General features: G+C 42.1%; 1 protein-coding gene across 1 annotated transcript; it reads left to right on the forward strand.

The window, feature by feature from the left end:
- The first annotated feature begins 241 nt into the window (after positions 1–241).
- Positions 242–20,436, forward strand: LOC123441178 (protein ZINC INDUCED FACILITATOR-LIKE 1-like). The gene is made up of 17 exons (XM_045117681.1): positions 242–562; positions 5,756–5,796; positions 6,147–6,207; positions 6,333–6,435; positions 6,554–6,656; positions 6,741–6,794; positions 6,882–6,944; positions 7,028–7,077; positions 7,160–7,235; positions 9,478–9,678; positions 10,282–10,369; positions 18,379–18,464; positions 18,553–18,660; positions 19,333–19,377; positions 19,467–19,555; positions 19,887–19,930; positions 20,111–20,436. The coding sequence occupies exons 1-17, from the start codon at positions 406–408 to the stop codon at positions 20,212–20,214; spliced, it is 1,473 nt and encodes a 490-aa protein (XP_044973616.1). The 5' UTR covers positions 242–405; the 3' UTR covers positions 20,215–20,436.
- Positions 20,437–22,130: the final 1,694 nt, after the last annotated feature.

Here is a 22,130-nt window from a genome sequence, read left to right on the forward strand (position 1 = left end):
ACGTTGTTAATTTGAAAAGAAAAAACGTGCCACCGACAAGATATCACGGACAAGGATTAGGTGAAACAGAGAGCAACTGTTACGGTGGTTGGGCTAAATGAATCCGTGAGCTATAGTCGGTTTAATAATTGCGAGTGGACCGACAAGTAAGACGAAAGAGAGTAACTAGAAGCACAACTAAAGTATGCATTCACCTCAAAAAAACTAAAATATGCATGCACTGCAAGCATCATCTCTCTCATCAAAAAACGTCTTCCTGTAGAGAGCAGTTCCAGTTGCAAGAGCATACATTACATTACATATAGTAACACACGGTAGCTGAGCACATGCACAAAAACCAACTCCTCTGCTAATCATTCCGCTTCACAGACCGAGCCTGGAAAGTAAGGAGAGGAGAAAGAATCAATGGCCGGCGGCGAGGCAGCAGCGCCTTTGCTGGAGTGGCAAGCGGCGGTGTACCACGAGGGCTGCCCGGGCTGCGGCGTGGAGCGGAGGAAGGCGCTCAACCCCGGCATCCCCTACAAACAGTTCTTTCACATCTGGATAATCATCCTCGTCTCATGTATGTATACATATATCTATCTATATACTACTGCATACGTCTGTCTCTGCTTCCTTCCATGGGCTAAACCAAGATAAGGTCGGTCAGGTGATAAGAAGCCAACATTTTTAGTCTTACGTTTGATCTTTGATTTGAGAAGATCGTGCGTCTATTTGGATAACTTGCTTCTTATATACTCCCTACATTTACTAATACATGGTTGTTATAAAATATACATTTTACATCCATACAAAGCCATCCACAGTAATCGAGGCAAAAATTATAGGAAACGACCCTATAATTTAGAAAAAGTTGTCTGTGAACAAGTTTTGTCAGTCCCGTCAAAGCGAGCCGCCGTATGACGCGCAGTGGCGGCAACATGCGGCAGCTAGCTGGCGTGGTGGAGCGATGACGCGCAGTGGCATGTACTCCCTCCGTTCCTAAATATAAGACCTTTTAAAGTTTCACTATGAACTATATACAGATGTATGCAGTCATATTTTAGGATGTAGATTCACTCATTTTGTTTCGTATCTAGTTTATAATAAAATCTTTAAAAAGTCTTATATCAAGGAACGGAGGAAGTAGCGACTAAGGAGAAGGTGATGCGCAGCGGCTGGCGCCCGTGGGGGGCTGCACGGTGTTGCGTGGCAGGATGGCGGTAACCGTACTTGGCAGCGTGGTGCCGGACCGGCAGTGCGGCGGCGGTGTGGTTTCCGACCGAGGTGTCAGCAGACAAGCAGCAGGTCGACGGCGCGGATGTGACTTATGTCGTAGGTGTTCAAATTTCAGCCGACCAAACTGTCCGAGAAGATCATCCTCCAATAAACCTGCAGGAAGAAAGGGCCAATTTTACAGCCTCCCTCAAAGTTGTTTCCGTAAAAACGGAAACTGTTGGAGAGACATTTTACGGCAACTTTCTGTAAAAGACAATTATTTTAGAGATGGAGGAGCGGTTGGAGTTTCTTTAAAGGCGAGACCAGTCTGATTATCTAGACACAAACATTAGGTCTGCATAACCATAAAAGAAAACAGATCATATATGTTAGATCGACATATGACCATACTTAAATAGATTAAATCAGTAAGGTCATCATACGGAAGCATACGGGAGAAAATAGACATATTAGAACACAACCGTTAGATCTATATAAGCATTCTCATGTAGGCGTGACCTACATCTCATGTAGGTGTGACGTACATCTCATAGAAACATCTCATAGACACCTACATGCCGTTTGGACAAAGTTGTGACGTACATCTCATAGAAACTAGGCCATCTCCGAGAAAGAAACTTTTTTTTGAGAGGGACCGGGTGAGGTATGAAGGCGAGCAAACCTTGCTTCAGCTATTGTTCTTGATTTCTTTTCTACACTCAAGATACACCATTACATAACCCATGCCAAAAATTGACTTTTTTTTGAGTCTGTTTGCTATATTCGAGCAATTAAGTGCATTTCTAGGCATTTAACGAATATAATCCATATTTGAACTAGAAGTGCATTAAAAATTAAGCAAAGTTGGGTTGGAAAATCATATTTGTGTTCTTGAGTCTATGTCTAGGCCATATACAATAAAAAGAAAGGAAGTCCAAATTGATGATGCCAAGAGTCGATCCTGAACATGTAGTTTATTGGTTTATAAATTCCAAAAAATAGAAATGATCTCCGAGAAATATGAAAATGGGCATGGTGCCCTCATATGACACCTAAATGTTGTGGTAAAAATTTGACATTGTTTCGAGAGAAAACGCGTGAGGTATAAACGCAACGTAAAATTTTGGCCTTGAATTTTTTTATACATTGAATATACACCATTACTTGATCCACGGAAAAATTTGATATCTTTCGGGTTAGGTTTGTTGTATTTAAGTCATTAAGTGCATTTCTAAATATTTAATGGATATAACTCAAATTGGAACTACAAGTGCATGAAAAAGTTTGTAAAGTTGGATTGAAAATTCATATTTGTGTGAGCCACGGATGAGTGACATGGCAACAACTCAGCCTCATATCTCGTGCGCTTCTTCCTAAATCGAATGGCCGTTGGCCTTTCTCCTCCCTCCCCTCTCTCCCTTATATCCGTTCCTTCTCCACTCCATGCCGCTGACGGCCGCGTGGACCCACCAGCAGGCAAAGCTAACCTCTGTATAGCTAATCGAGCCGCTCGATCATACCAGCAGGCAAAGCTAGCCTCTATATAGCTAGCGGCCCCAAATGTTTCAAACTGTTCACTCCTCTGCAGTTTAAGGATACCCGAGGGTTGTATCCTCGACAATAGCCTCACAAGGTGTCTCGGTCTAGAGGTCTCACGGGAAGGCCACCCTGATGATACCCCCCCCCCCCCCCCATGTAGAGGCGTTGAACTTGGTGAAGATTCATCCGGCTAGCGGCTGCCCCCTAGCCGGAGCAGGTGCTGAAGCGGGATCGCCCCGTCCGACTTGAGCTGGCCGGCTATCGTTTCGCGCTCCATCGCACGTCTGTCACACGCCATGTGTGGCCCGCAAAGGGGGTCGGCCCCTCCACGGTGCACGATACGGGATGCCACCGCAGGCTTAGCCAACTAGGCTTCGACCCGCGTGTGAGATCCTATGTGGGAGGCCACCCAACGGTTGGGATTCTGACGGTGTTAATGTGGCCATTTCTCACGGGGTAGTGGGGATCGTGGCACAGACGATCTCAATGACCCACAATCTCCAGGGGGTATAATGGAGAGGTGAAGGACGCGCCAAGGCACATCACTCCTCACCCCCCCTCGCTTCGTTCTACTCGCGCCGCTCACCTTCCTTTCTCCTCGCGCATGCAGCGCTCTCGCCTCCTTCCCTTCCTCCTTGCACCGCAATGCCCTCACCTCCTTCCCTTCCTGCTCGTACACCTTCGCAATGCCAGTCGCCACCGCTGGGCAATCTCGCAAGTGTTCTCCATACCGCCAGCACATCAACGTTGATGCCGCGCTCGTAAATGGATGGGCCACTGTCGGGTTTGTTGGAGGGCTCCCCCACTACTTTGGCCGACATCGAGCGCCTTCGCCAGGCAAGGAAGATCTCTCCGGCAATGCAGGTCACCGTCCGCACCATCGGAGATGAATTGGCTTCAGAGCCGCAAGACTGCGAACGCATAGTGTTCGCCGTGCACTTCGCGTGGGATCCCGAGCTCCCAGGGGGACGAGGTCACCGCCCTATGCAGCCGGTTGCAGTAGCTGTTGGGCAACGAGGGATTGGTCAAGACGGATCTGGTGGATGCAGACCGTTGGTGATGTGGTTTCCAGCTGAGTCGTCTGCAGGCAAGCCGGACACACCCGCCGGCGGTTGTTACTCCTGGCGGGATCTAGACTGGCCCCACATATCAATACTAGTCTTTTCTGTCCACTTTGTCATCACTCATGCGCACCCGGGATCAACTTCCCGGTCGGTCACCCATCCTAGAACTACTCCAAGGTGAGCACGCCTAACCTGAGAGTTCTGTTCTAATGGGCTCCCGGAAAAGATGGAATTCCTTATTGATATGAGTAGTCTGATACCAAACTTGTAACGTCCCGGACACACCCGCCGGCGGTCGTTACTCCTGGCGGGATCTAGACTGGCCCCACATATCAATACTAGTCTTTTCTGTGCACTTTGTCCTCACTCATGCGCACCCGGGATCAACTTCCCGGTCAGTCACCCATCCTAGAACTACTCCAAGCTGAGCACGCTTAACCTGAGAGTTCTGTTCAAGTGGGCTCCCGGAAAATAAGGAATTCCTTATTGATATGAGTAGTCTATCATCCCTAATAAGCCAGGCTATCACATTCTGACTTTATGGAAACTGTTCGAGAGGCATTTTGCCCCAACTTCCCATAAATGTCAATTATTTTAGAGATGGAGCACCTGTTGGAGTTTCTTGAAGTGCGAGAGAGAAGTCTAATTACCTACTAAAAGCACAATAAGACAGAAAGTAGAGAGATGTGCTAGAAATTCTCCTAAAAAAGGAAAAGAAAATCTGATCGTCGATTTGCTTGACAATTCAGATCACAAACATTGGGTCTACATAACCATGAAAAAAAACAGATCATGTATGTTAGATCTACATATATCTATACCTAACTAGATTAGAGCCATAAGATCTTCATAATTGTACCTAAGCACAATACGAGATAAGAGAGAGAGATCAGAACACAACTGCTAGATCTACGTAATCATATCTAAAGAAACCTCATCCGTTATATGTACATAATCATACCTAAACAAAGCACATCGGTTAGATACTAATATTATTACCTAGATACATCGATTTTGATAGAAGTTCGTAGTTATATCTAAACATATTGTCCCATAGATCTATGTAAGTGTGCCTAAAGATACCACATTCTTTAGATGTACATAGCCATAGATAAACATACCACATCCAGCCATACCTAAGCAGACAACATCCTTTAGATGTACATAATCATACATAAACAAACCTAATATGTTAGGTTTTCATAATTGTAACCTAAGGATTGAGGGCATGCTTGTTGTTGATTTGTAACCTACATCACTTCTGTTAGATCTTTATAAATATACCAGAACATATATTAAATGGTAAATATTCATAACTATACTTAGATAAATCATAACCAATATGTCATCATAGTTGCACCAACACGAGCAGCTACGGAGGAGTATGTAAAGAGGTGTTGATTATTCAAACCGAAGGATTGAGGGCATGCTTGTCGTTGATTTGTTAAAAAAATTCATTATAAAATACGGATCCAATTGTATATGGAAGCATGGATCTTAGCATAAGCCAACTTTTGCTAGTAGGTTATGAACACAATCAGATTACTTTGTATTCCATACAAAAAATGAAGGAGGGCTATATAGTTGCATACCTTATACTAGCGAGCATACGATAGTTGACCTAGTGGGCCTGCATATTGCTGGTAAGTTTGGTTGATGTCCTGGTAACTCCACACCTGACTGTATAAATATTCCATTGAGAAAACAAAATGAATCAACAAAATAGATGTTATTGCAATAAATATTTCAATTTCCAAATTTGTAGCAACATAATCATATATTTATATGAAAAATAAAAGGCTAAAGTTACATCTTTAAGAAAGTATCCATGTCTTAAACATAATGTACTTTGCAATGAAGAGGGTGCATACATTTGTTTTACTTTTTGCACTTTCTTACAATTTGTGCATTGATGTAAAATTTGTATATTTAACCATTTACCTTTGTCATTCTAGGTTTGCCAATATCATCGCTATTCCCCTTCTTGTATTTTATGGTACGTGTATCTAAATAATAATATAAGTACCGAAAGAGAACAACATTTTGCTCTTACATAATTATGTGCATTTTTTTTCTATTAGCCGTGTACACAACTTTGTCTACATTACAGATTCATTTCATGCCGCTTTCAAGTTCTTGAAGTTTGGAATGTAGTATAACACCATGTTAATATCAATAATTGCGCATGCTCGCATCTGCAGCATGGAATGTTGTTTCATACATTTATCCTGAAAATTAATATGTTGACTTGCACTATAATTTTATATCTATGCATACCTCACCCAACATTTTCCATTAGAGACATAACCTTTGAATTTTTTTCATAAGATTATATTTTTTAAACAGATACAAGACCTACATATTGCTGGAACAGTAGAGGACGTTGGATTCTATGCTGGGTTTGTTGGTAAGAACCTTCCCAAGTGGTGGAATTCTTTGTTCTAAAGGTGTTATATTTATAGATTATTACAAAGTCCTTTCATTCAGTCCTTTATAAAGAATGAGCAATTGCCTATTCTGAATTTTTTGTAGGTGCCTCCTATATGCTTGGTAGAGCTTTAACCTCCACTGCTTGGGGGGTGGTAGCAGATCGTATTGGGAGAAAGCCAGTTATAGTGTTTGGAATTTTCTCTACGTTGGTACTCTCGTTCTTTATTTACATCAAAATGAAGTTAGATATCAACGGTATTGCTTTTTCACTAATTATTTTTAACACATCCCTAATTCATGATTTCATATTCACTATGTCTCAGGATTCTGTTCAATACTTTGTTTGGACTAAGTGTACATTACTGGATGGCAATATCTACACGATTCCTTGTTGGTCTTTTAAATGGCTTAATTGGGCCCATTAGTGTACGTTGGTTGGATGATCTAATATACACTATGTTCGGTATTTTAACAAGCTATCATTATTTACTTGGCAATTGATTGTTGCAGGCTTATGCTGTTGAAGTTTGCCGACCTGAGCACCATGCAACTGCATTGTCACATGTAAATTACTAATTTATATATACCAAACTTTTTTGTGTACTCTAATTCCATGGTTTAGATAATGGTTTGAATTTTATATATGATTAGGTTACCATGGCATGGGCAATAGGTCTCATTATTGGACCAACAATTGGCGGATATCTTGCACAGGTATCCATGAAAAATGTAGTAATACATGAATTATTGTATCCTACAATAATGAATTAATATTATGATATTTTTTTATTTGGTAGCCAGCAGAAAAATATCCAAAGTTATTTCCGGTTGACTCTTTGTTTGGAAGGTATTATTTGTTACATTGTATTCAGTTGTACTAGAGAACACAGGTTTGTTGAACTTACTAACTCTTGAAATATATTTTTTAGGTTTCCATATTTCTTACCTTGTTTGTGTATATCGATCTTCTGCTTTGTTGTTCTTATAAGCTGCATTTGGCTCCCGGTACGTGCAGTTAATCAACATTCATTTTATTGAGTTCGCATATTTTCTGCAAAGGCATGTATTAAAAAATTCTATCACATGAAGATTATATCTCCATGGAACTCTAATCCTTATCTTGTTGAAATTACCCACTTGTTGTGCAATGGTTGGATGCTACGCTAGAATCCATAGTCTGATGCCCGGTCCTGCCAAGTTATCTCTGTTTTCTCACCCAACCCTTTTGGATTTTGACTTTTATCATCAATTTCTACTGATCTTACACTGCATTCACTTAATAGTCAAGTTGTACACCATATCACTTACTTTTGATTTTCCTATCTTTGTACTAGTAAAACATTTTGTTGAAAAATATTGCATGTATTTAGCTGATTCCCTATAACTAAAAGCATAACTTGATTGGATCCTACCATGCTGCAACAGTATAATAGGAGTAATGAATACTACCACCATTCAAATTGACAGGACCCACTTGAATTTTCCTACCTTCCTAAATTGTACTAACATAACTTGTCTTATATTGCTACAAAAGTTATACTATTGGAAACCCCTTTTAAATGCAAATCCAGCAGTATGATTTTTGGGCATATAACTTATATTTTGTTAGTCAAATTTATGGTTAAAATTAAGTTAACAATTCGACTTGACCTCATAAATTTCAACGCGGGAGTACTAAGGTTATCCATGCATATTTTGTGATCCCTATGTAACGATTTCACCAAAAATCATGTAACAAATTGCACAAGGTTCTTCGTAACCATATAACATACTTGAATGACTTACAATTTAGACCAATTTGTACTACTTATCACTTTTTTGGTGTTCCTTTTTTCCACTAGTGAAAACATTTCGTAAAAGATATGCGTTCCCGTAGCTGATTCTATAGGCGAAAGGGCACCGCCACCGCCTTCGTTGACTACTGCACAGGTGGCATGCCTTGCCTATTTATTTTCATTTGCTCTCCTTGGCTATAGTATCTTTTTCCAGGTGGCTTGGCGCATCACGGCGGTGGTGTCTGGCGTCCTGGCATGTAGTCCCCTCCCCCTCTACTCTTGAATCCCATCTGTGCCATCTTCGGTGACAGATATATGCTTGGAACATGTTCACCCTTTCCTGATGGTCTACGGCAAGGTAGTCCTGGCACGTCCAACTCTAGTACGAGGTTGCCACCATCCATCTACCATCTGACTCATGGTCCTCAGCTGTAGAATATCGAGCCTACATCACTGTAGGCATTACAAGAGTTGCCATCAGTGCTCGTGTGCACTATTTGGCCGTCTGCTTCATGTCTCCCTAGTGGCATGATTCTAGGTGGCGTATGCGTTGATTATGCAGTGGAAGTGGTGTGATCCGCGTCGATGTAGGTGTTGGAATGCTTGCTGCAAATATGTCTACAATGTCAGATGTGGCGAGTGAACATCTATGCGACATGAGACAGAATTGACCTAGGTTCAAAGCACCTATTTGTCCAACATGGTTTCGTTGAACACTATGCATGTTGGTCTCAACTAGTAATGTTGGGCTTCCACGTTGATGGTGGTGGGCATATCTAGGCGCAACTTGACAGTTTATTAGGTGCACACACGGTTTCGCTCATGTGGCTATGTCCATGTTAGGACCATGCACGCATGAGCGTCTATCTCTAGGGGCACACACCATGGAACACACATGCTCGTCCTGTCGACTGTGGCATTGCAATATCGACTTTATGGAAAGTGAGGGTGACAACATAGAGTGAATTCAATTTTCTGGTCCTCTATCCGAGGATCATGTGTCTATTTCCTTGGTGAAACCCTAGGTCTGGCCTTCTTTTGTGGTTCCAAGTAACGATAGTCTTTTTATTGTTTTTTTATGGAAGGTATCATCTAGAATTTTCTTGAACCCTCACTCTAGGGTGAAAACCCATGATGTTGTTTTATTGGTTGGATTAGGCGATGATGGTGCTCAGCAACCATTCCCTTCTCAAAGGCATCAATGTGGGAGAAACTTCCTCGCAGTCCGTTTCCTATAGTGAAATGTTGCTCGCTTTGATGGGGTTACAACTTGTTTTTTACAATTTGATTGCGTGCATCCTCAATGTCTTGAACACCTCTTGATATTTTGCTATTGTAGAGGCACGTGTAATTGGTATCAACTCGATACTATTATATTGCCCTTTATAAAAAAATCAGCAGTAAGGTTTTCTTGCATTGTATGCTCTATTCAATTCTTAAAAATAGAACTAAAAATATTTAATACATTCCAGGAGACAATGCACAACCACAAAACTAATGGAAAGGGACACCGAGTGAGTGAGTCTTTGTCGCCACATTTTTCTAATTCAGATGAGCTTGTTGAGCATACTATTACTTCAGCTACGAAAACGAATATATTGAAGAATTGGCCATTGATGTCATCTATCATTCTGTACTGTGTTGTGTGCTTTGATGACATGGCTTATACTGAGGTATTCTTTGAATTGTTTGTCTTGTTTATGGTGCTGATTTCAAGATAGATGTTCTCAATTAAAAAATATTCTCAAATTCAGCATTGGATATACTAATGGCAAAAACATGCTTTGAGATATGCATGATTAGTTGTCGATATTGTTTGCTTTGCAAATGATAATTGGTACAACGAGCTGCACACCAGTTAATTGTCCAAATAGTTTGTACTCTATTGTATAAGGCGCAACTTCTAGTATGAAACAAAAATTGTCCAAATAGTTTGTACTCTATTGTATAAGGCGCAACTTCTAGTATGAAATAATACATCGTTTTTGTTCATATGACCATTTAATTATTTATTATCATTGCTGAGTTGATTTAGTGAAAAGACCATTGCTACACAACCCAGTAATCTCCATAATGTTTTATCAATATATCATGCTAGTTCCTTGTTTAGTCGCGGTGGTTACTCGGTTGATTCAGGTCACCCCTTTGTGCACTACGAGTGAAAAAGAAAGGTTGACCTTCAGGCTAATTTTTATTTATCTATCGTCAAATTTGGTTTAGAAAAGAAATTCAGCTTCTGTCACCTTAACCCTGACGCTTTGGATCACAAATTATAGGTATTCTCCTTATGGGCTGAAAGTGATAAAATGCACGGTGGCTTAAGTTTCTCATCTGAGGATGTTGGTCAAGTTCTTGCAATTTCAGGTATGAACGTCGGTTCTATACACTAATGATCAGCAATCTTATTGTATCATCTGAAATCCCTTCTTTGAGTTGATATGCTGTTAGTAGTAATCTTGAGTGTCGTGATTAGCAAGTGGTCTAATCGTGATGCAGTTAGAATCGGCTTACATGTCGTGCGTTAAGTCTAAGTAGTACTAGGTGAGGTCAAGTAGTACGTGGGTTAGACGTTGCACTTGTCCGTGTAGATTTAGGAGTTCAGGTTAGAGTTGGTCAGCTAGAGTTCGTGGTTGTATATAAATATGCAGCATGTCCTATAGATTGTAATACGATGGTGAGAAAACCAGAAAGTCAATAGAGAGGGAAAAATTAGGGCATGACAAGGGCCCTTGGCTATAAAGTTTTTGTGTGCGTGTTCATCGTACTGTATGTGATCAATCCTATAGGCCAAGTTTCAACAATTGGTATCAGAGCAAGGTCTTTGAAGCATGTGCTTGCCCCGGGCAAGCGACCCGACTAGCCCCTCAGGGCCAGCGATATGATCGCTGGGTGGTGCAACGATGAGGAGGAGCATTCAATAGTCGTTCGTGGAACGACAGATAAGGAGGTTCAGGAGATCGCCGTTCGGCGAAGCGACAAGGAGGGACGGCGGACTGTCGTCAGCAAGGCGGTGGAAGAAGATTATTGACGTCTGCAGGAGATATATGAGTCAAGGTGTCATGCAAGTTAGCACATCTTGGTCGTCATCGTCGTCGTCGTGTCAGTGTCGTCGTGCCTAAGTGCTCGTCTCTGTGAAGATCCGCTGAAGATGAGTCATCGAGGTCGTTTGTGTGTCTCGTCAGAAGGATCAAGTTCAAGTATGTGGGGGCGGTAAATCAGTGAAGGTGAGTCTCTTTAATGAGGTCATGTCTCTACATAAGGCTGGAGTTGACGGTGTTGTCCACGGGGTGATGCGATCCACAAGGAGCCGGTAGGTATCTTGCTAGGGTGAATGGTGTAGTCCACCGGGTGGTATATTCTACATGTTACTAGCGAGGCTGGATAGTCCAAGGCATATTTGAGGTGGTCCGTTAATTCATCAAGTTGAAATTGGAAAGAAAATTGATGTGATGAATGAAGCATATCAATTTAACTTGTCGTGGTGCGAGCAGATGAGTCGACAAGAAACGGATAGTCAACGCTTCAAGATCGGAGAAGCACGGAAGACACACCATCAAGATTAGGGAAAGATTGTTAGTAGTAACCTTTAGTGTTGTGATTAGCAAGTGGTCTAATCGTGATGCAGTTAGAATCGGCTTACATGTCGTGCGTTAAGTCTAAGGTCATGTACAATCATTCCGACATTGGGTGTCTGAAAAACTTTTCCACGTCACGTATAGATAGCTTAAACGACGGCCCATACAATAGTAAGTCCATTTGGCTGTCTCTAACCATCAAATTTCACGGGAAATTAGAAGGTAATTTCCGTAGAAGATGGGATCCCATCTGATGAGCTCTCCGTGCAATGGCAAAAAGACTGTCGGTAAGCAGCGACTTTCACGCTATAAGACCGTCTTTATTTTTACTAACGGAGTAGGCAGTTATTTTTCTTCTCTTCCCCACATCATCTAATATCCTACGTGGGTTGCGTTGCACACGGCTGACTGGACATCACTGTACATGCCCTAAGTAGTACTAGGTGAGGTCAAGTAGTACGTGGGTTCGATGTTGCATTTGTCCGTGTAGGTTTAGGAGTTCAGGTTACAGTCGGTCAGCTAGTGGTCGTGGTTGTATATAAATATGCAGCAGGTCCTATAGATTGTAATACGCTGGTGAGAAAACTAGAAAATCAATAAAGAGGAAAAAAATTAAGGCATGACAAAGATCTTTGGCTACAAAGTTTTTGTGTGTGTGTTCATCGTACTGTGATGTGTTCGATCCTATGGGCCAAGTTCCTACATATGCTAGCACTGAAGAACACACCATCAGATTGCACTACTAGAATTGTCTTTTTGCCAAGTTTTAAAAAACTCGACAGAGCTCATATTATACTCGGGAAAATATTTGCCGAGTCTCAAACCCAGCGCAGCACACGCAGTTGGACAAGGCCCGACAATCATTACTAATGCCGAGTTCTTTTCATTGCGAACTCTCAGTGAATATTTTAAAAATGTTTGCCAAGTGTTTGTCAGAAAAAACTCAGCAAACCACACCATTAGACCGGACGGGCCATTAATGAAAGTGCCACATGCCACCACGGTTTGCCACACTAACCTCGGCATAGTTAGGCCAATATAAATTATACACGTGCCAAAACTCATTGCTCACTAGAAAATATATGTCGGGTTCTGTATTGAGCAGAACTGGGCTGACTGTTTGCCGTGTTCCAAACTCGGTAGTATCCATCCAGAACTGGGCCGTCGCGTGGCATAGCGTTATTGCCTAGTGCCACATTTTGCGCGTTTATAACAAAGAAAACTGGGCAAATACTTTGCCGCGTTTGAAACTCGGCAGTTTCCCGTCCAATAAGGACCGGACGCATGGCACTCTTGTGCCACATTTCGTCGCCGAGTTTGCAACGATCGAAATTGGGCAAATCTTTTGCCGATTATTTGCCCAGTTCACATACAGAGTTTTCTTACAATATAAACTTAGTGAATGTGTGCCATCTACAAAGTTCCACACTTGGCACAATATGGCAGCAGCCTGGCAAATTGTATGTTTCATAGTTCTAAACTCGGCAAAGAGCAAATATGATTATTTTAATATTTTTTGGCAGGCCTGCATGAAAATAAATACTAATATATCTTTGCTCATAGTATTGGATCACATATTAACACTAGAAGTTAACAATAACATAAGTTTGCGAAAGTTCAAGTCACGACACTAGAAGTTAACAATAGCATAAGAGTTAACTAGTCAAAAGCATACATCAAAATCGACATACAAAGTTTGTAAACAACATAAAAACAACTAGAATACTACAAGTGTACAACCATGACGTGAATTTAAGGGGATGCTTCGTTGCTGCCTCTATGCTTCGCCAGAGCTCCTGTAATTATTTGTGCTAGCATTATAGTATTTGATTTAGGCTTCTATTTATAGAATTATGACCAGATGTACTAACCCTGTCCAGGATAGAAGCAACACCACGATGATGACAATGGTCATCAAGGTTTTCAACCCAATACACCTCCCTAGACTTGCATCATTGCCTATTATATATGAGCTGGTTTGTGAGCACAAACTGAGACTAAGCATACTCAGCTTCCTCCATGCCATCATAAGCTAAATAGCAGTTGTTCGGATAATGGTGTACTTGTTCATGGTATTCATGGAACGAAGCATACGCTCAAGGATGCCTCCCTCTGTAGACCGCATACACCCTCATCTACCAAGAATAAGAAAATTATTTCAACATGCAGGAGATGAAAGGCAAGGTTAGAAGAACACATGGAACGTAAGCAACATAACCATGTATGATTCATATACCCGAAAGCATCAAGAATTGCACTCCAATTCAACATGACCAGTTACATTAGTATGTCAACATCAATCAAACTATCTAACTAGGCTACTACAATGGAGCTCTACTCTGAGTGGTAGTCGGAGAAGCTGCTCATCGTGGAGTCGAAGAAGGTGCAGATGTCCCTTGTAGTGGACGAGCCAGTGTCCTCGACAATGGCGGTCGGCGGACTCAATGGGACCATATCATCAACCTCCTCCGCCTCCTTCTTGGCTAGGTCATCGAGAATGTCCTGTTGCTCACCACAAAGGCAGACCATCATCACGTGAATACCTTGGTCATTCGGATCATACTGGATGGAGTGGTAGACCACTTGGTCCTTGTCGAAGAGCTGTGTGTTCGCCCGAACATGCACATCTATGTACTCCTCACTGGCGCGCTCGGCAGACAAGTCCACCGAAAAGGTAGCAGCGGGGTCGAGCCAATTAAACGAGGGCGCCAACGACATGATCTCAAGGTCAATGGTTACACGTAGCAGTTCATTAATAAGAAACTGTCACATAGTAAACATAACACAAGTGTGCATGATGTATAGTGCATGCAATTCACATAACATTCTTCCTACCAACATAGTAAGTTCAGAAGACTAATACAGGTGATGATAAGGCCGATGACAAGTAGTTCACAAATAAATTATCCGCTTCGTGGACAGATGAATTCTCCGTCTACTCCATCTTCAACTATCCATTCTCAATCTGGTGGATAAGGGGCCGCCAAGTTGTGCATCGTGGCAAGGGCGGTCACTGGGCTGTTGACATGTACACGAGATTCTGTGACGGATAGGCTGTTGACATGTACACGAGATTCTGTGACGGATAGAACCGCCCTCTCCACCACAGCACGAGCGCCCTTGTCGTCGAGGTCCTCCATCATGAGCACTGTAGCAGAGCTTGTGTAGTAGATAGATGCCCTCGTGACCGCTTCCTGGTAGCTGTCGTCGTAGGTGGACGCCCTCGTGGCCACTATATGAGCGCTCTCATCAAAGGCGGCTCCCCTCTCAACGACTGTGGCCACCATCTGAACCGATGCACGAGCGATCTCGTCTACCGCCCCCTCAGCCACTACACGAGCAACCTCGTCGGCAATGGCTGCCCTCTCGGTCGCTAAACGAGCGACCTTGTCTAGGGAGGTCGCCCTCTCCGTTGTGGCATGAGCGACATCGTTGAGGACGGCTGCCCTCTCATCCAGTGTTGACGAGCTACTAGGATAGCGTCTCGATGTCCCCATCTTTGTTGACCCCTAGTGAGCAGTATTTGTTAAACTAAAATTAAGGAAAAGAACATATTGGAATTGCAATTGCAAAGCGAACACAGAGACTAGACCTAACATGAAGTCAGACCTACAATGAAGACTCAAGCTTGCCGCATTTGAACAATGCAGCTATTTAAGTAGGTGGTGATGCTCCTCGTCGTGGCGAGGTTTGGCTATTTGAACCGGTCAGCGAGCGCCACGGGCGGCGAGGTGGGACTAAACACAACCTTTTAAGTAAGAAATCGAGGGGTTGGCCGAGTTCATTTTATTGGAAACTAGCAAAGATAGGACTCCTGGAATTCTGATTTACAAAAACTAAAAGTAGAAAATATTTATCGAGTCTCGTTAGGCGAAACTCGGCAAACAAAGGCCACCGTCACGGCTACGTCACCTACTGTATAGCAGGGCCCTACTGTGAGAGTCTGAACATAACTCGGTGAACTTGAGATTCTGCCAAGTTTATTTAGTTTGCCGTCTGTCTTTTCTTGGCAACTGCCAAAGACACAGCTCTGCCAAATTGGTTCATTGTCGAATACAATTTTGAATCAAACTCGATAGACAAAAATTTACCGAGTTCCCGCTAGAATGTGTTGGCTCAAATAAGGCCCTGTTTGAAACCACAATAGATTATGATAATCTGGTTTACGAAGATAGATTATATAATCTGGTTTATAAAAATAATCTACATGAGCAATGTTTGGAGACCAGATTATATAAACTATAATTCAGGTTTTACATTGTATAATGACTTGTCTGCCCTCTGTTTTTTTTTAAAAAAGAGGAGGATGGAGGTGGTAGGAATGTAATTATCTCTAACTTTACAAGGGTAATGGGTCATTAGCAATCCATAATTTGATTTTAGCTGGTGTAGAGTAGATTATGAGTTTTTAATAATCTGTTCATTTATTTTTACAATCTACATCATAATCTGTCATGTTTGGAGACATAATATATTATAAAAACTGGATTATATAATCTAGATGGTTCCAAACAGGGCCTAAGCAATGCCTTGTAGTGGTCACCGGCGTCCACGCGCTTGGTCTGGTCCGTGGAGAGTGTGGCCATGTTTGTGCGTCCAAGTCAGGTCCGAGGCAAGGCGTGTGCGTGTGTGCCTGAGTACGTGCGAGTGTGCCGGTCAAGTTAGTTAGCTACATGTGTGTTGAGTCGGTTAGATCTTGGAATGTGTCTAGGAAAAGATCAAGTTCGGACGTGTGTTACCTTGGCTAACTGGTACGTGCATGTAGGGAGTAGGCAGTGCATGAGGTTAGTGGCCGTGGTTGTTAGCAGGCCATGCGGACGTTGGTTAGTGGCTGTTGTGCGTGCGTGTGTGGCCGTTGGGGGTGTGTGTATGCATGCACCGGGATGTAATCCCTCCCTTGTATTCCTTTTTTTTTTTGAGAGACCTCCCTTGTATTCCTTGTCTTCCTGGTGTGGTATGTGCCCGGGTAATAAAAAGATTCTGTTCGCGCGGCCGTGGCCCCGTTAGTGTGGCGTAGCGTTTGTAGCTGGAAAACCTTGTGTCCAGTGTGTTTTTTCTTCCACCTTTGTATGTGTAAGTGAGAGAGAGAGATAGCGAGGTCCGTCCGGCGTTTGTGTCGCCGGAGGGCTAGTCGATGTTCGTTGTCGGTGGGTTTGTCCCAACCGAATGAACATGTCAAAGTTTGGGAACTTGGGACAAAACCAGATTCTAGTAGTGTTATAAAGAGGAGGAGACCCTCGTCGCAGAAAAAAAAAGGGGAAGACAAAGATACACAGTTATTCTTTTGCTCACAGCTCTTATTGAGTTCCAAGATATGCTTATATTGTCTGCAGGCGTGTGAAAATCTACGGATTTGACAAAAAGAACTACATAGAATAGAACCGTGCATATTTTCTATGGTATGTTAGAGCGTCTTCCCTATGAGTTGGAAGAATGTTATAGTGCCTCATCTTATAAGAAACACTGTTCAAAAACTATATTTCATAAAGTGATACCAGGGGCTACTCGTCAAACTGCACCCATACCCTGGGCAATTAAAGAAATTCTCTAGTGAAACACCCACAACCCCGCGTCGTCCCCTCCGTAGGCGGCTCGGGTGGCGGCGCCGATCTCCTTCCCCTCGCCTCGTCACCACCTTCCCCAAACTTCGCCGCCGGCCGCGTCCGCCTGGGCAAAGCCCCTCACAGAGGCAGCGTCCTCATCGGGGCTTTGTTCTCCGCGCCTCGGGAGGGCCCGTGCGGTGCGGTCTCGCCAGTCAGTGGAGTGGGATGGGTGTGGCTCACTGCGGCGGCGTCCTCATCAGGGAGACGGGGTGGGGGCGGTCCATTGTACGCCAGGTGCGTGCCCACGGCGGCGGCTGGTCAGATCAGCTCTGACCCGGCCGGTGGCAGAGGCTTTATGTCTGGTCTCCGATGAGATCCGATCCAGCAGGTACGACATTCATGCATGGCGGTGGTGATCGGTGGCGGCCCGTGCACACGATGTTTGATGGAGGGTCCTTGAAAGGATCCTGGTGAAAAATCCTTCTCTTGGCATGTTACCAAGGGTGGCGATGGATGCATTTTTCTACGTCATCCCCTTCTTGAATGCATCATCGTGGAGAAGCTCAAGACCCCTATCAGCTACCTCCGGGGAAAACCTTAGATCAATCGATGGAATGATGTCGATAGTCATGTATAGTATCCCTCTTGAGGGCGTCATTGTTGAAGGTGTGCATAGACTCGAGGGAGCAGTGGACGGCATTTGCGGAGGAGTGGTGTTCCCTGTGACGCATCGACGACATGTGTCTCGGCGGTGAGGCGTAGCAAAATTTTGGTAGCTAGGCACAACAAAGTCTTGGCGACGGATGCGTGATGATGAATGTGACTAGGTAGAAGGTGTTGTCTGTAGCCGTGAGGGTGTCGACTGTAGGTCTGGCAAGTCGCTACATCGGTACATGCTCTCAAGATGGATTGATCGTAAACGGCGGCGACGACCTATGAGAGTGCGTCAGACCGGTTTGGGCCCAGACCCGGTATGTGGCTTGGATGGAGCATTCGACTTTAGATGTTAAGATTTGGTGCGATATCTGTTTGGTATTTGACTCGGACATTCGGCACCCCTTCATCAATGGATAAGAATAGCGACAAATATTGTCAAGATGACGGCTTTCGACTGATGTCCTATTTTAAGATCTTTATGAATAATTAATAAATTGACTGCACGCATCTACCAGATGGAGAGGATGGGAGTCATCCTTTTTATCTAACAAAATATAGCGATAACACTTAGCCCTAATGATTTCATCTGTTTGTATAGGTGCTAGCATTCTTGTATATCAAACATTTCTATATCCTCGTGTTGTGAGAGTTCTTGGACCAATAAATACCTCCCGTGCTGCGGTCGTAAGTTCAAGTTATATAACATCTGATTTTCATGAAAGATCACTTTTATTTTGAAGCAATTAACTGGTGATTCTCATTACTTATGCAGAGTCTATCTATGGTGCTTATGTTTACTTATGCACCCATCACACATCTCTCAAGACCATGGTCGTCAATAGCAGTAAACATTGCATCGGTGCTTAAATGCAATTTTGTCGTGAGTGATCAGATCCCAAACTTGTGACCAATATATTTAAAAGCATGGTTAATAATATAGTCAGTTGATGGCTATATAAAACTGCCATGTTATTTATAGCCATCATTTATATGCATTCATACCATAATGTGGGCTTTAAGGTTGGCTATTACATTAGAACTTTTTCCATCTTCTCTCTATCTTTCTCTACACCTTAATTGTATTTCTCTAGAAATGCATATATGGCTAGGCTCTTGATTAAGAGTCTTTCATAAGAGCCCAGTCCCTTTAGGCTGATCCTAATGAGGGTATCATAAAAAGTATCACGCATGTCAGCTAGATTTTTTGATGATGTGGCACATCATTAAATAAGGAAAAAAAATATGGTATCATATTATGATAGCGTATCATATTAAATGGTTCACTACTCCCTCCTTCACATAGACAAAAGTGCCATGTAAGCGGGTTACAAGCCCACTATTGTACTGGCTCTAAACGTTGATGGACACCTTGTTACACAATCGTTCCTTTCATATTTGGAATTGACTAGTAATTCTTTTCCTAGTCCAATATTGTCACTGTTTTGATATGCTGCTTCTGTCGAAATGAATATGATACTCCGCCTGATACATATTAATTAATGATTTTATATTCGTTGTTCTTACTAAGATTCCTCGTTTTCACATTTATCAGATAACCATTGCTACATCTTGTTTAATTCTTCAGAACAAATCTGTGGTATGTGCCTTATGTATTATTAATTTACTGTTTTAGAGCAACTGGATTTTCTTCACCCTTCTAATTGTCTATATACATGGGAGTGACAGACTCAAGATCAAAGAGCAACTGCAAATGGCTTGGCTACCACTTTAATGTCACTTTTCAAAGCATTTGCTCCAGCAGGAGCTGGCGTCGTGTAAGCAATCCATATGTTATTATTTTATGGGAACATAAGCACTTGACTCTATTTTATACGGGCATGAGGTATCACCTTTTGGCATTTCAACATTTTGCATCAATACGTCGCTTCAAGGTTCAGATTGTTGGAAGAAAAAGAAGTCAAATCTTTCATCTTTAATTAGTTTTAATGTAATGAAGAACCAATAAAATCGTAGTGAACACTCTCTTTACATCTTTGACTTAAATTTCCCCCAAAAAATTCAGCTCTAAAAAAACTAATTATTCACAAAAGTGTGTTACATGTGAAGGCTTTAATATATACATATAATAGTTATCTGGTAATACAGGTTTTCATGGGCACAGAAACGCCAACATGCGTTCTTCTTTCCAGGTAACTGTTGTGCACACCGTCCTTTTATATTTTGAAGTTAATCAAATTAACAAAGTTATTTTGTTCAACTTATTTTGATGGAAGGTTGAAACTAGAATTTGTTCTATATTATTTACAAGTGTGATTTAACAAACTTCTTATTTTCTGATAACCCTTATTTTTGGCTTCTGCTATATGTAGGTGACCAGCTGATATTTTTCCTTTTGGCGATTGTCGAGCTTGTGGGATTCATTTGGACATTCAAGCCGTTTCTTGCTGTGCCAGAACCGTTTTCTTCGGATTAGCACGGCGAATTTGGGCATGACTCTATGGCTTATTCAGTGCTTATAGATAAAAACTACACCTGCACTTAGGTGTTTATGTACTTTGAATAGCATTGTAATTTGATTCTGTGAGATTGCGTTATGGAACAGATGAAATAAAATTAGAAACAATGGTTTGGAGTGCTATTGTAATCTAATTACGGGCCAAAACAGTGAGCGAAATGGCATCCCTATTATATTACTTTATTGGATCAACTTATTACTTTGGAAAATGTTATTTTTTCATGATGCTCTAACCAATTGGAAGCTCAATTGAAATTTGAGCCATGTTATTCAAGTTATCTGTGCCACATGAAGACGAAGTGAAACTTTTTTGTTGGACAGAGTACGATCGAAGTCGCTCATATACACGAGTATACATGCTTCTCTATAAAAGAACGCACGCACATCATATCCTTATGAGAACCTTCGAGAGACAGAGCCGACACATAATTTTGAGATAGACGAAGTCGTCACTAACGTCGTCATAGTCGACCGACACGTCTCCTGTCACTGAATGTACATCATTGAAAGGCCTGAAATAAATTAAAAAACGCAAGCACCAATATCAAGTATGGAACTTGAAGTCTAGTGGATAGGGGATATCACTGACCTACTAAGAATCCAACCAAACGAAACTAATATTATCACTTCAGCAAAAGGACCATTTGGAATTAAACATAGAAGCGACCTAGTAGGGCAGGAGATAGGACCCTCGCCGACAAAAGAATCATGCTTTGACGATCATATTTGGTGTGGTTTATGAAATATTTAGAACTTTCATCATGATGCTCTCTAGAATCTTCATCTCTTTTTCTTAATTAAGCATGTGAGAATAAATTTTCAAAAGGGAGTGACAAAACCTGATGGATCCTCTATGGACACAGGCTTAGCCACACCGTCACCACACCGCACACGCTTGCAAAATGGAGTGACAAAACCTATAAATTACAAATGTATAACCAAATATGTTATGGTTTGTTCTATAGGTGAACCAACTACAGTTGAAGAAGCACTTGGTGATGAAAAGTGGAAGAAAGCTATGCATGATGAATACATGGCACTACAGAAAAACAAAACATGGCACTTGGTTCCTCCACAGCAAGGTAAAAATTTGATTTATTGCAAATGGGTGTTTATAATTGAAAGAAAGTCTGATGGGACCATTGATCGTTACATGGCTAGGCTTGTTACAAAAGGTTTTAAACAAAGATATGGCATAGATTATGAGGGCGCTTTTAATCCAGTTGTGAAAGCGGCCACCATTCGCCTTGTTTTGTCCATTGATATTTTCAGAGGGTGGAGACGCCTTAGGCAGCTAGATGTACACAATGCGTTTCTTCATGGTGTTCTGGAAGAGGAAGTGTACATGAAGCAACCTGCAAACTTGACAAAGTACTATATGGGTTGAAGCAGGCTCCAAGAGCATGGTATTCTTGCCTCTGTCATAAAATGCAGGCACTTGGCCTTGTTACTTCTAAATCTGACAGCTCGTTGTTTATTTATAACAAGTCCAGCACATGCATATTTGTTCTCATATATGTTGATGACATCATTGTGATAAGCTCATCAAATGAAGCAATCACATGACTCTTAAAGGATTTGAGTGTAGATTTTTTCTTTGAAGGACCTTGAAGACTTGCATTTCTTTCTAGGAATTGAGGTGAAGAAACACAAGGGTAGACTTCATCTATCTCAGGAAAAGTATGCAGCTGATATGGCAAGAAAGGCCGGTTTAGAAGGATGTAAAGCCTCACCTACTCCATTTGTTCTCATGGAAGGGACACTCTTGAATCAAGAGGATAGCACAAAATATAGAATTTTAGTAGGAACATTACAACATCTCACCCTTACTAGACCTGATATTTTCCTTGCTATCTACAAAGTCTGTCAGTTTC

Source organism: Hordeum vulgare, chromosome 3H (assembly GCF_904849725.1).
Source record: "Hordeum vulgare subsp. vulgare chromosome 3H, MorexV3_pseudomolecules_assembly, whole genome shotgun sequence".
NCBI lineage: Eukaryota > Viridiplantae > Streptophyta > Magnoliopsida > Poales > Poaceae > Hordeum > Hordeum vulgare.

Excerpts from the sequence above, each read along its gene's own strand:
- LOC123441178 (XM_045117681.1), top strand. The coding sequence starts at position 406 with ATGGCCGGCGGCGAGGCAGCAGCGCCTTTGCTGGAGTGGCAAGCGGCG. Across the intron at positions 563-5,755 it reads GATAATCATCCTCGTCTCAT|GTTTGCCAATATCATCGCTA; the intron begins GTATGTATACAT and ends TTGTCATTCTAG. Across the intron at positions 19,556-19,886 it reads CCAGCAGGAGCTGGCGTCGT|GTTTTCATGGGCACAGAAAC; the intron begins GTAAGCAATCCA and ends CTGGTAATACAG.